Consider the following 15,222-nt stretch of genomic DNA (forward strand, 5'->3'; position numbering starts at 1 on the left):
GATACCCTGTTTGAACCCGATACGAATTTTATTGTTATAGTGCGGGCATTACTACCGGCGAGCTAGGCTCCAAAGTGCTGCGTCGCCTCATAAGTATTCTAGCAATGCTGTAGGACCTCGTAAAAGACGATTTTGTCACCCGTTGTAAGGCGACTGCACCATTCAAAACATCCGCTGATGTGGGCCCAAGGGCCACGTCCTGGTGTGAACTGTTGGCTCCAGGAACGGGTAAAACCTCCGCTTCAGTCCCGTCCTCAAGGGATACGCTGCTCCTGGAACCAGCAACGAGTTGTATCAATTGTTTCTCCCATTTCGAGAAAGTGACATCTATCCATTTCGCTGCATCCCCCAGGCCAAGGGGGAAAACTCTTAATGCTCCAAGTTCATGGAGTCTTGCGTCGACGTACTTGGCCGTGGCATTGTATGTGCGGTAAATCGAGTTCCCCACGCCAAAAACCGCGTACTGGACACCACTCAAAGGGCCATCATCAAGTTTGGTCTCCGCGCCACCAAAAGGGTGCCGCCAGTTTAGGTGAATGATGGATGGTCTGGGGGCGGGCCTTAATAGCTGATGAGGATGCAACTCGATAGCAGGCTTCGGCACACTAGAGGTCCGATTTTTTCGCGGGCTAGGAGGTCTCGTAGCAGCGTCTGGAGTATTCCCTGTTCGTGCACATGCCTCGATGCTTGGCTCCACTTCGGATTCTCGAATTGCACTCTGCGAGTGACCATAGGAAGAAATTGCTTCTGGTGATTGCTGAAGCCACAGCAAGAACGCCTCGGCAGTCGAAGCAGGTTTCCCAGCCATGTGCGTTGATAGCACGAAGACCAGAACTCGGGAGGGCGACCGGTACGGGCTGGTTGGTCCGACGAGGTGGTCCGGATTGAAGTTGTCCAGCGACTGGAAGGTGACCTCGGCTCCTTGTTGCTCGGCCTTCGCGACCAACGAGTACGCGAACTCTTCAGACGTTGTTGTGAGTGACCCGAGTATCACATCCACGTGGGTCAGGCTAGCTGGGGAAACTCGGTGCACCGTCGATCCTGGCATCCTGCTGAAATATTTGCACCGGTTCTCGCCGACTGTGCTCTCAAGTCAGTTCTCCCTTCAGTCGAAGACGAAAGTACTCGGCGAGTAGTGCAGTGCACGGACTCAGGAAGGTTTGTAGGCTATTCTTAGAGTTACAGTAGTACATGTAGTCGAGTCCGGCACATAACACCGCCAGTTTTTCTGACCGTAATTTACCAACGAGCACCTTGCTGACCACCAGCTGCTGAAAACGTCGACACCGCCGCTAAGTAGCGCGGAGGTCTCCTCCACACCTCCGAGCACCGCACACAGCAACAATGGGATAACGTACAAATGATGTCTTCATTCGAAAGAAAAGAATCATGCCTCCCTCAGCGCATTATGTCGGCAGTTTTTTCTTATCTTCATTTCCGTTTAGGTACGATAGCGAAGTCTCTCCCTCCTCATTCCAGAATCCGCCGCCTCGAGGAGAGATGGTGACTCTCTTCTGTGCTATCGTAGGCGTCGGTTTCCTGTGGACATCGATGAGGGCCTGTCCGTGGGCCACTTGAAGAAGGCGATCGCGGAGGATCAGAAGTATGACTTCGCGGCAAGCAAGCTGCAGCTCTTCCTGGCGAAGACCGGAGGCAGACGTGAAGAACGGCGCGAAGGGCGCGGATGAGTCCAATGCGTTGGATAGTGCGGGAGCTCCGCTCAAACTGGTTGGCTTGTCGGGAACAGACGTGCAGTTCACCCCCACGATAGAAGATGTCAAGGCTAAAAGGACCCCTGTTCACGTGCTGGTGGTGGTTCCGAAGCAAGATGGTACCTCAAACGAGATGTCTGCAGCGACAACGCCACTGACGGTAGAGCAAGTGGAGATGTCAATGAATAAGGTTCTCCGGGAACGAGATGAGAAGGCGTCTGCGTATTCGTTTTCCGATCTGAATACTGCGATGGAAGAGCGAATTGTCACGAAGATGCGGTTGACCGAAAATATTCCTGATGTGAAGGAACCAGTTAATACTTCGATCGCCGGTTATTCGTGGATTCCGAAAATCGCGGAGAGCGAGGAGAGTCAAAGGGCTGGGCACATGGCGTACTTGCAGCAGCATTTGAAGACGCTGATAGATCGAGGCGACTTCTTGTTGGATGACATTGAGGGCGATAAATCAGTTCTCAACATCGTGGACCCAAGACTTCCGTTTGCTATGACAGGCACAGCTGATGTATTGCTCATCAATCGAACATCGAAGAACCCACTGATTAAGCTGGCTGGGGTCAGCTTGGTGATCGAGCTCAAGAAGAAAGTCGAACCGGGCCATGTTCCTCAAGCGATTGGTCAACTTGTGAGCTGCAGCATGAAGGCGCCTCTCAACTGCTATCCGCTGAGTTTGTTGACGGATTTAAACGACCGCTGGCATTTCTCTTGGTTCAGCGACAAGCACGCTCTGACCCAAGTTACGTTGCAGTATCCAAAGAACGCGTTCAGATTTATCGAGGCAGCCGTACTGAGACGAACGGAGTCTGCCCCACTTCCTCCGTCATTCATTCCTGGACTTTTCAAGACAATCAAGGTTGATGACTTCTTGCCCTAGCCGGATGATGATCGTTAGAGCGATACGAGTTGATGGCAGATGTGGTGGAACCAGTTTCTCATGGCGAGGCGTATGGAGTATGCGCAACACGTGGTGCAATCGATGCCCATGTATGCTCACATGTATGCGTAAATTCTTAAAATGAAGTATTCTCTGCTGCTGCTCCTCATGTTGTCACGTCGCTCGTTGTGCTCGAGATGCTGTTGTGCTGCTGATCGATGGTTAAAAAAAATACTGAGCTCCTTGCTTGACACACAGTCTGACGATTCTCTCTGATAACCTTGTCTAATGTTAATATCGTGTGTTTGAAGGGAAAAAATCTTGTCCAAACTCCTTTCGATAAACTGAACAATTTTTCATCATGACAAATACAAAGTTAGTAATATAGTAACATGGCGTACTCTCCTGAACAATACCAGGCTAACAAGGATCGCATCAAGGCAGCGCAGAAGCGCTACTACCAGCCACCCGCGAAGCTCGTTTGTCGTATCAGAAGGGGTACGACAACAAGAAGCCCAGAAACGAATTTGACGAAGGTGAAAACGTACTTACCGAGGAAACCGAACTTAGCTAATTAATTAATTTGTTTGAGATGAAAAAAGTCGCCAGTGATATAAAGTGGATCCTGATACAAGATCTCAATACTATAAAGTCAAACCACAAAGAATAATATAGGTTGATATATATAGCGATGTTTGCTCACGAACTCGAAGGACTACGAACATTAAATATTAAACCCATCAAGTGGGGATCGAGCTACCGCCTTAAGGTGCGCGGTCGTACAGGCAAAATGGGTTTCATCGGGAAACCGTCCCACCCAAAGAATTTGCCTTTGGTGGCGAAGCAGTACAAGATTAGCCTCGATAAGTTGAAGACAGACTTGTCTTCAGACTACAAGGCTGACCCGCACTATCACTTTTACAAGGACAACCATATGGAATCGCACCTATACGAGGGAGTCCAGCCCTCTGAGTTCTACGATAAGCTTGCGAATGTTCTTGAGAGTCAGAAGAGTGCCTATAAGGTAAACATTGCTCTCGGTTATGATCTTGTAAGCAAAACCGATGATTCGGAGACGCGATACTTCCATCTAAACTTGGGTAATACCTATGTGTTCGACAAACCTGTCGCTATTAACAGTAGGAGTGATGTTCGGAAGGTAATTTCTGAGATTCGATCCATGGAGCTGGCAGATAAGCTCAACTACCCCAGCTCTGGATATCAGCTGAAGGCTATCACCGGATTCAAAATATATCTCTATCAGCGAGAGCACGCGCTTGGCGACAGTGAGGTTGTTATCCCTAAGATCATTCGCGATAATAAGAGTGTCATCAACTTCCCTAAGGCCAACAACAAGTGTTTGCTCCACTGCATTGCCTATCACAAGCGAGAGAACCCTAAGAAGGACCCCCGCAAAATTCAAGCGTTGGTGAAGCAAGCGTACAAGCAGTATTGTGCGTTCAAGGGTATTAGCTTCACACTGTTGCTTTACCGTAACCTCAAGCCCATTGACATTCTTGAGTTCGCCGAGCTTGAAGACTGTTTCAAACTCAGTATTAATGTCTACACTATGGATATTGAGTCAGGGAACGTTGACTGCATCCGTCCCTCTGAGAAAGAGTACGACTCAATCAACATTCTCTCCCATGAGAATCACGCGCTGTACATCAAGAACATCGACATGCTGTAACGCAAGTATCAATGCGAGAAGTGTGATATGGTGTTTGTCAGCGCTGAACAGACTCCGCAACCATACCAGAAATCAGTGCGAACTCGTCAACATTGAGTCATTCCCAGCTGAGCCAACGATCTACCGCCCTGCTCCGAATACTATCCGCTCGATGATAACGAAATACTCGATCAAGGATGTCGACCAGTTCATTGATCACTTTATCGTCTACGACTTTGAGGCTATCCTCAAGCCTACGGCTACCCAACACGGAGAGAATACTAGTTTCATGAATGAGCACATTTCTGTCTCTGTCTCTGTCTCTGATAGCTTAACTGAGGAGGTACGCTGCTTTGTCAGCGATGATCCCAAGGAATTGCTCAAGGATATGTTTCAGTACATAGCGGCCGTTGGTGAAAAGATCCAGCAATACAATGTATCCAAGTATGAAGCCTTGCTTTGCAAGATCATCAACGCCCATGGTCTGACAGGAATGGTGGTTCCAGATGTTCAGACTGGTAAAAAATTCAACAGTCAATTTTGACGCCTGGATTAAAGCCGGTGATTTCGCCAACTTCTTTGATTTCCACAAGAAATTAGGTTACGGTAAGCAGCGTTCTGACTATGGTAAGCTCAAGCACACAATTGATCAGATCCCAGTCCTTGGTTTCAATAGTGGGCGATATGATATCAACTTGATCAACAAAAACTTGTTTGCCGTGATTGGTACCGACAACATCAAGTCCGTCATCAAGAACCCAAGCTACATGTACATTGCCACGTCGGACATGAAGATGCTAGACATTAGCAACTACGTGCCAGCTGGCACCATCTACGACAAGTACATCTTATCTTGGCGGATGCCAATGTGATGACAAGATTCGATGTGTCTGCGGCCTTGGTAAGGGTATTTTCCCGTACGAGCACATCACCGATTTCAATGTGCTAAACCAGACTGCTATCCCACCTAAGTCAGCTTTCGACAGCAAGCTTCGTGGAACAAGCATCACCGATGACGACTACAATCGAGTCCAGTTTGTCTGGGAACACTGGGATGGAGTCGATCAAAGACCTGCTGATCTGGTACAATAACCTCGATGTTGTTCCATTTTTCAAGGCTATTAAGGCCCAACGTGAGCTTTTCAAACGGTTTGACCTGGACATGTTTACAGATGGTGTATCACTACCAGGTCTGTCGGAGAAGGTTATGTACCAGACGTGCTTCAATAACCTTCACTATCCAAGTAAAAAGCCCGCAAAGGCGTTCAGCTTCCCGGATAAGCGTGTGAGCGGATACAAGAGCCAGGATGCTGAAGCTAATCGCCAGCTCAACATGACTCTAAAGCACATCGATCAGCTACTTAGGCAGCAAAAGTATCTTTGCGGTCTGGGCTACAACAACTGACTGCTGATACCGCTTCGACCGATCGAATCAATAACAAGCTCGGACATATTGATGGCAACATCCTAATTAGTTGTATCGAGTGCAACGTTGCTCGAAAGGATATGTCGTTAAAGGGGTTTCGATACAAAAAACTGCTTGAGTTCAACTCGGATCGACTTGTATATAGCATTGACAAGGAGGAGAAAGCCATTTACAGCAAGATGAAAGCCAACATCGCCGGAGGCCCTTCGATTATCTTCAACCGGTATGCTAAGCGCAACGAAACTAAGTTCCGTGGCGGTAAGCTATGTAAGAAGATCATTGTATATGATGCCAATGCCCTGTACCTGTGGGCGTTCGGTAATGAGATGCCTTGTGGACGCTTGACTACCATTGAAGCATATCCAGATATCGTCGATGACATCGTTAATGACAAGATCTTCGGCTTCCTCGAGTGCGACATCCGTACACCCGATCACTTGAAGGACTACTTTAGCGAGATGACGCCTTTTTTCTAGAACACCCTTATCGACTGCAGCGATTAGAGTGTTATTGGCCAGCATATGTATGAATACAATGAGACGCGCAAGCAAAGTCGCGCAAAGCCTGCTCGCAAGCTCGTCGATAGCCACTTCGGAGAAAAAATCCTAATCTACGCACCTCTGCTTAAGTGGTACCTCGCTCATGGAATGAAGATCACCCAGACCTATAGCTTCATTAAGGCCAGCTCTCACAAGGCATTTGCTCCTTTCATGGAAGCTGTGTCAAATGCTTAACGAGAAGGCGATGCTGATAAGTCTAAAGCTATGATTGCAGAGATGATGAAACTTGTAGGCAACCGTGCGTTTGGCCGATCGGGTATGGATATGGGCAAGCACAAGGAGATCAAATACGAATCGGACGACAAGGCAATCAAGGCCAAGATTGAACACTTCACATTCTACGGATTGGAAGAGCTCAATGATTCTTGTGAGATCACGATGAAGAAGCGTCGTCTCAAAATAAGAATCCCATTCATCTTAGTATTGCGATCTATCAGCGCGCCAAGCTTCGTATGCTTCAGTTCTATTATGATTGCATTGACTTCTACTTTGACAGGTCCGACTTTCAATACCAAGAGATGGACACTGACTCAGCCTACATGGCTTTTAGCTGTGAGAATCCGTTTCAGAGCTGCATCAAACCTGCGCTGCGCTAGCACTGATATCAGCATAAGTATGAGTGGTTCCCACGCGACTACAACGACGAGGTTGCCAAATTAGACAGACGGACACCAGGACTATTCAAGGACGAATGATCAGGTGATGCTGTGGTCTCGTTATCGCCAAAACATTATACTTGTTACTTACCTGATGAATCCTACAAAGTTAAGGTCTCTGCTAAGGGTATTCAGCAGGGGCGAGGTCGCAATGAAAACGTTCTGAACCCAGATGGTTTCGAGACTGTCGTCCGTGATCGCATTACATTGCAAGGTACTAACAAGGGGTTTAGACTTAGCAAGGAGACAAAGTCAATTATCACATATAGCCAAACGAAGACGGCTCTAAACTACTATTACGACAAGCGTCGTATACCTGAAGATGGGATTAGTACGTCTCCTCTTGATATATAGTTCGTATGCTTCTGGGAGGAAAGCATATTTTTTGTGCTATCATATATATATGTGTATATGAGAAAGCATGGATCAACTTCTACATAAGCTATATTATGACCCTAAAACGCGTTTTGTAGGTGTTCAAGCACTGTATCATAAGGCGAAAGAATTGAGCCACACAATAACGCTCAAAATCGTTGAAAACTGGTATCAAAGTCGAACCGATATACAACGTTTCCAAAATCAGAAGAAACGATATGATGGATTCCGATTTGCTTCTAATAACCCCAACTCGTGGCAAATGGATCTTGCGTTTTGGGATAAGAGACCAATCTTGACGGCTGTCAATATCAACTCGAGGCTCGGTTTCGGAAAGCTACTCTCCAACAAGACCGCCCCAACCATTTTAGCTGCTATCAAGGCATTTGTGCGTCTCCACAAAGTGGACATTATCACGAGTGATAACGGATCTGAATTTTTGAATGCGCAGGCCCAAGCCTTCTTTAAACGCAAAAAGATTGAGCACTTTAATAACGAGCCTGGAGACCATGAGACGATGGGCAAAATCGAGCGTTTTAACAGGACAATCAAGCAGAGGCTAGTCAAGATATCACCAAAGCGTATCACCCAAAAGATGATAGGTGATGTCGTTGCTAACTATAATTCGACGTTCCATATGTCCATCGGTATGCCCCCCAACGAAGCTAAAGGTAAGGTGATGGTGGTAGATCTGAGCCACAATCAAGCAGAAGCCGATAAGGTCGAGAACGAGTTTGATATTGGGTTAAACGTATTGTATCGCCTCAAGAAGAAAACATTTGATAAAGAAGCAGCACATTGGAGCAAGGCTATTTACACGGTGGTTAGTATTGACGGCTATCGAGTTGAGGTTCGTTCCAAAAATGGGCACACGCTTTACAAAGCTCCAAATGATTTAAAAATAGTGAAAGCAGATACCACCGATACTACAATCAATCGTAGCGACATTCTCGAAGCTGAAAGGATCTTTGTCGTGGGTCTAATTTGACTCACTACTTTAGCTTACACGTTGCGCTACGTGTATGAGGAAGCGTAAGTACTTAGTAATTACTTGAGGTAATTACATTTGAATACACAAATATAATTTAAAGGAGATAAGACTCCAAGCGACTTTGATTAGGTAAAATGAGAACTGTATTGTTTGTAAATTGATCTTCTTCTAAATCTGCTAAAACTGTTTATCATCTACGAAAGGGGTTGACAGCGGCTGGCTGTCAGAGCCCCGCCAATATGCACGTCTGTAATTGGTAGAAAGATGCTGTTTTCTACCAATAGGATCTTTGGGTATGTGTGGACCACTCATTGTGGTGGCCCACTTCAATGTAATCATTGGTGTGACTTACACCAAGGTGAGGAAGTATCTAAAACTTTTAACAGATAACCTATCTGTTAAATTCACAAGTGGCTTGTAACCACTTGTCCATGTAATCCCGTTACACCATCCCCCCCTTAAGGTTAGACGCGCGGGGTCTCCGCACGTCAATCTTCTGAATTGACCATTCGTCAATTCTCCGCGTTTGGAGAAGAAACCCGCGCTCATTCAACGATGAGCGCGCCTCAGAAGAAGAACCCGAAGGCGGTGGAGAGTCATCTCTCCATCGATGACTACTTCGAGCGCCAGAAGGCGAAGTATGGTGACGTCGTCGACATTGACGACGACGGTGAAGGCATAGAGGACGAGAAGGACTCGTCCTCAAGGCGCAGAGACTCAGTGTCGAGCGAATCGCTCGACTCCCACGCTAAGATCATTCGCCCGCGTGAAGGGGATGAATCGGACGCTTCGAGTTCGAAGCCTTCGCGAACTGAGAGTGACACCCCACTCGCTACTGTTGGGGCTCTCAGTTCTCTGCGCGCTGCAACTGCAGCACGTGATTCCAATGCTCAAGGCTCTCCGCGCGCTGCGCCTGCAGCGCGCGATCCATGGATGCCGTCTGCGTCCGAGATCGCGGACCGGTTTGGGAACTCGGTACCTCCGAATGAGGTGCCGCTGTACGTATGCAGCGCCATCAAAGATGACGCCGTGGCTGCCGAGCTGCACTTTGATGTGGAAACGCACCCAATGCGCGATTATTACATCGGACGCTTCCATGAGCTCCGGTGGTTTCAAAGCAAGAATACAGCTTCTCGCAGCAAAGTGCCCGAGTGGCAGGCACTTTGTCAAAGTTGGCACGCCTTTGTTGAAAACTTCAACAAGAAGCCGAAAGCTTACCGTGATCGGACTAAGCAAGCGCGTGATCGCTTCGAGACGTACTCGAATCGTGGAAAGTTGGAGCAACTTCACGTTGCTGCTGAGGAGGCAAATGTGCCGTGCGCTGTGCCCGAGGGCTTTCAGTGCGCGAAGTGCTTCCCAGGTGTGGTCCGCTTGAGCGACCGCGACCTGAACGGGTACACGTCATTCCGTGTGCCCGAGAGTCTCAAGGAGCTCCGTGCTAAATTCTTAGCACGTGAGGGTTCGGGCGCTAGCGATGACCGCAGCGTTCGCACTACTTCCGCTGCGCCAGCGCGTACTGCTCTTCGCACGCCCTCACCATTTCCGGAAGGTCCTCCAGCAAGACGTTCCGCGGCTCCCATGTATTTTGATGGGGAGGAAATCCTCTCCAACGAATACGAAAACGAGCCCCTTGAGGGTTCGTTTTCGGGATACTATGGTCAACAATCCGCTCAACAATCCAGCGGGTTGAGCCGCGGGCGTCACGGATCGGCGGTGGCGAGGGCGAGAACACGCCCCGGGTATGATCAGCCCCGGGCTGATCAGTACACGTCTCTCCACGACCGGGTGACAGCCGTGGAGCGTCTGCAGGGCGCTGAGTTCGCCGCTCTGAAGCAGGAGCTGGCGAACCAGAAGGCCCAAGTCGCGGCGGTCTCGCAGACCGCCTCGAATATTTGGGGACCCAGACGAAGGGGTTGCTCCAGCGCGTCCGCGCGCTGGAGGAGAGGCTGCTCGTCGCCGAGGCCAAGGCTTCCGCTTCTGCCGAGGCTTCGGGTCAGCCGAGCTAGATGGCTCGTGCTGCAGGTATGGCTTCAGCCGTCCGACGTAAAAGATCGGATGGAGGCGCATGCTAGACGGTATGTCTAGCGTGTATGCGTCGCCATGCCGTGCCAACACAGTGATCGGCCCGATGAAGCGCGGAGCAAGCTTGCTTGCTCCGAAATCCGAAACTGCATGTCTAGGCAGGTTTTGTGTAGCTAACAAAACTAATGAACCAACTTTAAATTCATTTGTGTTGCCTCTGCCCGCATTGTCTGCGTTCAGCTTCTGTTGATCAACAGAAGCTGCTATTGCATCTTGGACAAACCGAATTACGGCTTGTCTTTTGGTGATGAAACTGATTGCATCCGAGCTGAAGTCATTCAGCTCGCTCTCCGCTAGAGGCCCGGCCTCTGCGTGGTTCTTTGCGGTGTCTGCGCCCTGCGCAGACCCGTGGCCGTTGGCCTTGTTGGTGGAGGAGTCTGCGCCCTGCGCAGACTCATGTGGTTTGTCCATTGTTGCAGCTGACACTGTGCAAGTGTCAGCGGTTTTCTGCGGCTGCTGTATTGCAGTCGTAGATCCTCCCCCACTTAAAGTGGGAGCCATCACTCCGAGTAAACTCGGTAGACGTGGATATCGCATGGCATTCACGTAGAGCGGTGTATGCCCTGTCGAGGCATGCACTGAGTTATTGATGGCAAACTCTGCCATCGATAAGCACTCGCTCCAGTATTGGAACGAGTGAGCGTAGCTCTTCAGCATGTCGACGAGCACGCGATTCACGCGCTCGGTTTGACCGTCCGCCTGCGGATGATCCGCAGTCGACATGGAAAGTTGGCTCCCAAGAAGTGTAAACACTTCTTGCCACAGGTGCGCTGTGAAGCGCGGGTCTCTGTCCGACACGATGTCGGACGGCATGCCATGGTGTTTGAACACCATGTCGACGAGCAGACGGGCCGTCTTCTTCGCGGTCACCTCTGCTGGCACCGCAGCAAGATGTATCATCTTGCTGAAGCGGTCGACGAAGACCACAACACCGGTGTTCCCTCCGCTATCCGGGGGAAGACCAAAGATGAAGTCCAATGACATGGACTTCCAACACTCCGACGGAGTCGGTAGTGATTGTAATGGAGCCTGCGCAAACGGCGCAGGCTTTACGCGTTGGCACACCTCGCAAGCACGGACGTACTTGCGCACCCACTTGTACTGGTGGTGCCAGTAGAAGTCGCGCGTGAGAAGGACGTATGTCTTCTCACGTCCGAGATGTCCCGCAGACGGGGCATCATGATACACGTACATGATCCTGAGTCGCAGGTCATGGTCATTTGGCACGACAACGCGATCCGCGTTGTCGTCGACTGCATTGTAAAGCAGTAGTCCGTCGTGCACACGAAAGCGGTGTGCACGCGCTCGCAGGTGCTTGGGCAGCTTCTGACGGGACTTGTCAGAAGGCGCTGTGCCATAGGCCAGCAAGAGCTTCGCGTCCGCGTCGTGCGCGTACGCGGCCTTCACATCATCCAACAGAGATGATGTGGGTTTGCTCGATCGCATGGCGTCAATGGCATTGACGTCAACAGCTTCTGCATAGTCCGGCCGACGTGATAACGCGTCGGCCACCACGTTCAATCTTCCGGGTTTGTATTCGACCCGGAAGTTATACTCCGCAAAGAATGAGAGCCATCTCGCCATTCTTTGTGAAATGTATGGCGACTTCACTGCGGTGCGCAGTGATGCATGGTCGGTGTAGACCACAAACGGTCTACGTCCAAGCAAATACACTCGGAACTTTGCGAGTGCGTACTTCATGGCAAGGAGTTCCTTGTCATGCACCGGATAGTTGCGCTCAGCTGGCTTCAGCTGACGCGATTGGTAGTAGACGACACGATCACGGCCCTCGTGATCGTGCTGCATCAACGCGCATCCGATCGCGAAATCGGATGCGTCACACACTACGTGAAATGGGCGATCTTGGTCAGCCACTGCCAAGATCGGTGCCTCAGCCAAGCCCTGCTTGACTGCATCGAATGCCTTTTGGCAATCGGTTGTCCAATTCCACACAGCTTCTTTCTTAAGAAGTTGTGACAGCGGGCGGATTTCGCCCGCGTAATCCTCCACGCAATTGCATAAGTACGTGGCCAAGCCAAGGAACTGCCTCAGTTCCTTGACACTTGAAGGCGTTGGCCATTCATTGATCATTCTGACCTTTTCCGGGTCAGGGCGAACACCATTTTTCCCTACGAGACACCCGAGGACGGGTATCTCGCTCGCCCCGAAGATACACTTCTTCAGATTCGCGTAGAGCTTATGCTTTCGCATAAGCTCAAGTAGATTCCGGAGATGCACCCTGTGTATCTCTACGTCGGTCTTTCCGTCCACAGCTCGGTTGTGGATGAACACATCAACGAAGTAGCTCGGTGCGAAGTCGTGCACCGAGCGCAACAAGTGCGTCACGCACCTGTTGAAAGTCGCAGGGGCGTTCTTAAGTCCCTGCGGCATTACTAGCAATTCCCAGAGCATGCCGCTTGGCGTGCTCACTGCCGTGAGAGGGATATCGCTCCCACGCATTAGGATCTGATAGGATCCATCTCGCAAGTCGAGAGCACTGTAAACGGTGCTCCCTGCCATCGAATCGATGATAACATCTTTTCGCGGTATCGGCGTCTGCGCCGGTACCGTGGCATCGTTCAGCTTATTGAATTCATGAACGATGCGCCATCCGCCCTGTGGCTTCTTGACACAGAACGTCGGAGCACTGTGCGGGGACTTTGATTCCCGTACTTGTCCTGCTTTACGACGACTTTCAAAGAAGTCGTCGATTGCTTTTACTTGTTCTCGCGGCAGTGGCCACTGCCGCGTGACACAGTACTTCGTGCCCGGCACGAGATCAATCTCGTGCTGAATGCCCTTGTCCTGCGGAAGCTTGCAGGAATCTCTTCCGGGAGTACGTCTTTGTACTCCCTCAACAATTCGTAATAGGGACTCGACTTCAGCGAGTCCCACCCTTGTTCCACGAAGCGCTCTCGCTTCGTCTTCGCACTGAGAGTGTCTTCACTCTAGGTGGTACTTCCCATGAAGAGCTGCCTCAGCTCTTCGCTCTCGCTCTCAGTTCTTTCGCTGTTCGAAAGAACGCAGACCTGCTCGATGCGTCCATCGTGCAAGTCGCGCGTGAAGCGCTTCCAGCTCATGGCTGGAAGCGAAGTCAACTCCGACGCCGTCGTCGGAGGATTAGCGAGTTCCATCCCACGATACTGAAATCCAGCATCGGTGCGCGTCAAGACGCTTAGCGTCTCGACGTTCGGCGTCACCGCCTCAGTCTGTTCAGCAGACAGCTCTCGTGGCGTCTCGGTCCCGGACCAAGACTTGCGCAGTGTTCTCCGCATGCGCCGTCTTCTTGTTGTGCGGAGCCCGGCTACGCACAGTTGTTCTTCTGGTCCAGGCCCGGCCGTGGACAGTTGTTCGCCGGCGGACCCTGTCCGCGGGCGCGCGGTATCAAGCCCGGCTTGATCGCATGGCGCTTCGTCGTGCAGCCCGGCTTCACGGAAATGTATTCCTTCGCCGGCAGACCCTGTCTGCGGACGCGCGATATCAAGCCTGGCTTGATCGCATGGCGCTTCGTCGTGCAGCCCGGCTGCACGACAGCATGCAAATTGCGTCAGTGCGGTACGTTTGCAACCGTCCGCACTGTTTGCAGCGTCAACTCCCGGAGTTGACACGCCTTTGGCACCTCGACGCCATTCATTGGCGGAGCCCCTCATGACCGGGGGTGCGTCGGCTCCCGGAGCCGACGCGTCGTCGTCGACCTGACCTCGTCGAGTCAGGTATTGTCCCTTGCACACTTGAATGTGGGTGTTGGTTCCTGAAACCAGCACATCTTTTTCTTCCGACGTCGGCAGCATTGCCGACGTGGGTCTCTCTTGTGCGCGTCCTCGCGCACTTCTTGGGCACTCCGGGACAGCAGCAGTAAGCGCTGTCTCGACTGGTGAGCCGCGCGCACCTGCTGGTGCGTGCGCTGCGGTAACAGGGTCATCGCTCTCTGTTCCGCTGTCGCGACCGAAGCGCACGAGCGTGCGCTTCTTCCAGTCTATCACCGGATCATGCCGTGGCTTGCACGGCATGCCCATTACCACGTCGAACTTATCGTCCAGGTCCAGGACGATAAAGCGTTCGACAAACATTCGTTGTTTGTACGAGAAGCGCACGTTCACGACGCACTTCTCGGTCTTCACGATGGCACCTGTTGCCAGTCGAACTTCCAGAAGACTTCGAGGTACATTTACCTCCTCGAAGTCAAGTCTCGGCAGGATTCGTAGTTGAACAAAGTTGTTCGACTCGCCTGAATCTACCAAAGCTCGAAGAGAGTCACTCGCTCTCTTCGAGTAAACCTTCAAGATGACTAGGTTCGGCCTGGCATCTTGTTTCTTGCAGCGAGAGCTAGTCTCACTGGGGGCTGCAGTCCTCAGTGTCGCGTGTCCGATGTCGGCACGCGTGACTGCATTACCAGTAGGGCACCCCGCGCCTAGTGAATGTTGGCGTTTTTTGTTGGTCCGCGGCGATGCCTAGCATCGCCACGACGGCCATCTCCAGGGGGCATGGGAGCTGTGCACTCCCGTGCAAAGTGACCGATCCTTCCGCAACGGAAGCATCGCACGTTGCCTCCCTGCTGCTGGTAACCAGCAGTTGTTGCGTTCGAGAGGTCCATTGGCTCCGGACCTCCTGTCCTCACTACCGGGCGCGGTTGCGGCCTCGGTACGTTTACATGGAGTTTAGCCTGCCGCAGGCTAAACTCTTCTTGCATGGCAAGAGTGATTGCAGCTTCGAGAGTACTCGGGTACTCTCGGAAGAGATACGTCTTCACGGGCCCATCTCTAAGTCCTTTCATGAACGTTACGACCTTGGTCGCCTCCTCAATCGGGTTAGTCACGATATTTGATACCAAATATCGTGCGCGCTGCGCGTAAGCATGG

General features: G+C 51.0%; 2 protein-coding genes across 2 annotated transcripts; both read left to right on the top strand.

The window, feature by feature from the left end:
• Nucleotides 1-5,285: 5,285 nt before the first annotated feature.
• On the top strand, nucleotides 5,286-5,678 carry IUM83_02358 (uncharacterized protein; the record flags this gene model as incomplete). The annotated part of the gene is made up of 1 exon (XM_067926268.1): nucleotides 5,286-5,678. One exon carries the CDS (start codon nucleotides 5,286-5,288, stop codon nucleotides 5,676-5,678), a length of 393 nt encoding a protein of 130 aa, XP_067796819.1.
• A 101-nt stretch (nucleotides 5,679-5,779) lies between these two features.
• Nucleotides 5,780-6,175, top strand: IUM83_02359 (uncharacterized protein; the record flags this gene model as incomplete). The annotated part of the gene is made up of 1 exon (XM_067926269.1): nucleotides 5,780-6,175. The coding sequence occupies one exon, from the start codon at nucleotides 5,780-5,782 to the stop codon at nucleotides 6,173-6,175; it is 396 nt and encodes a 131-aa protein (XP_067796820.1).
• Nucleotides 6,176-15,222: the final 9,047 nt, after the last annotated feature.

This window comes from Phytophthora cinnamomi (genome assembly GCF_018691715.1).
Source record: "Phytophthora cinnamomi strain GKB4 chromosome Unknown Contig16, whole genome shotgun sequence".
Lineage (NCBI taxonomy): Eukaryota > Oomycota > Peronosporomycetes > Peronosporales > Peronosporaceae > Phytophthora > Phytophthora cinnamomi.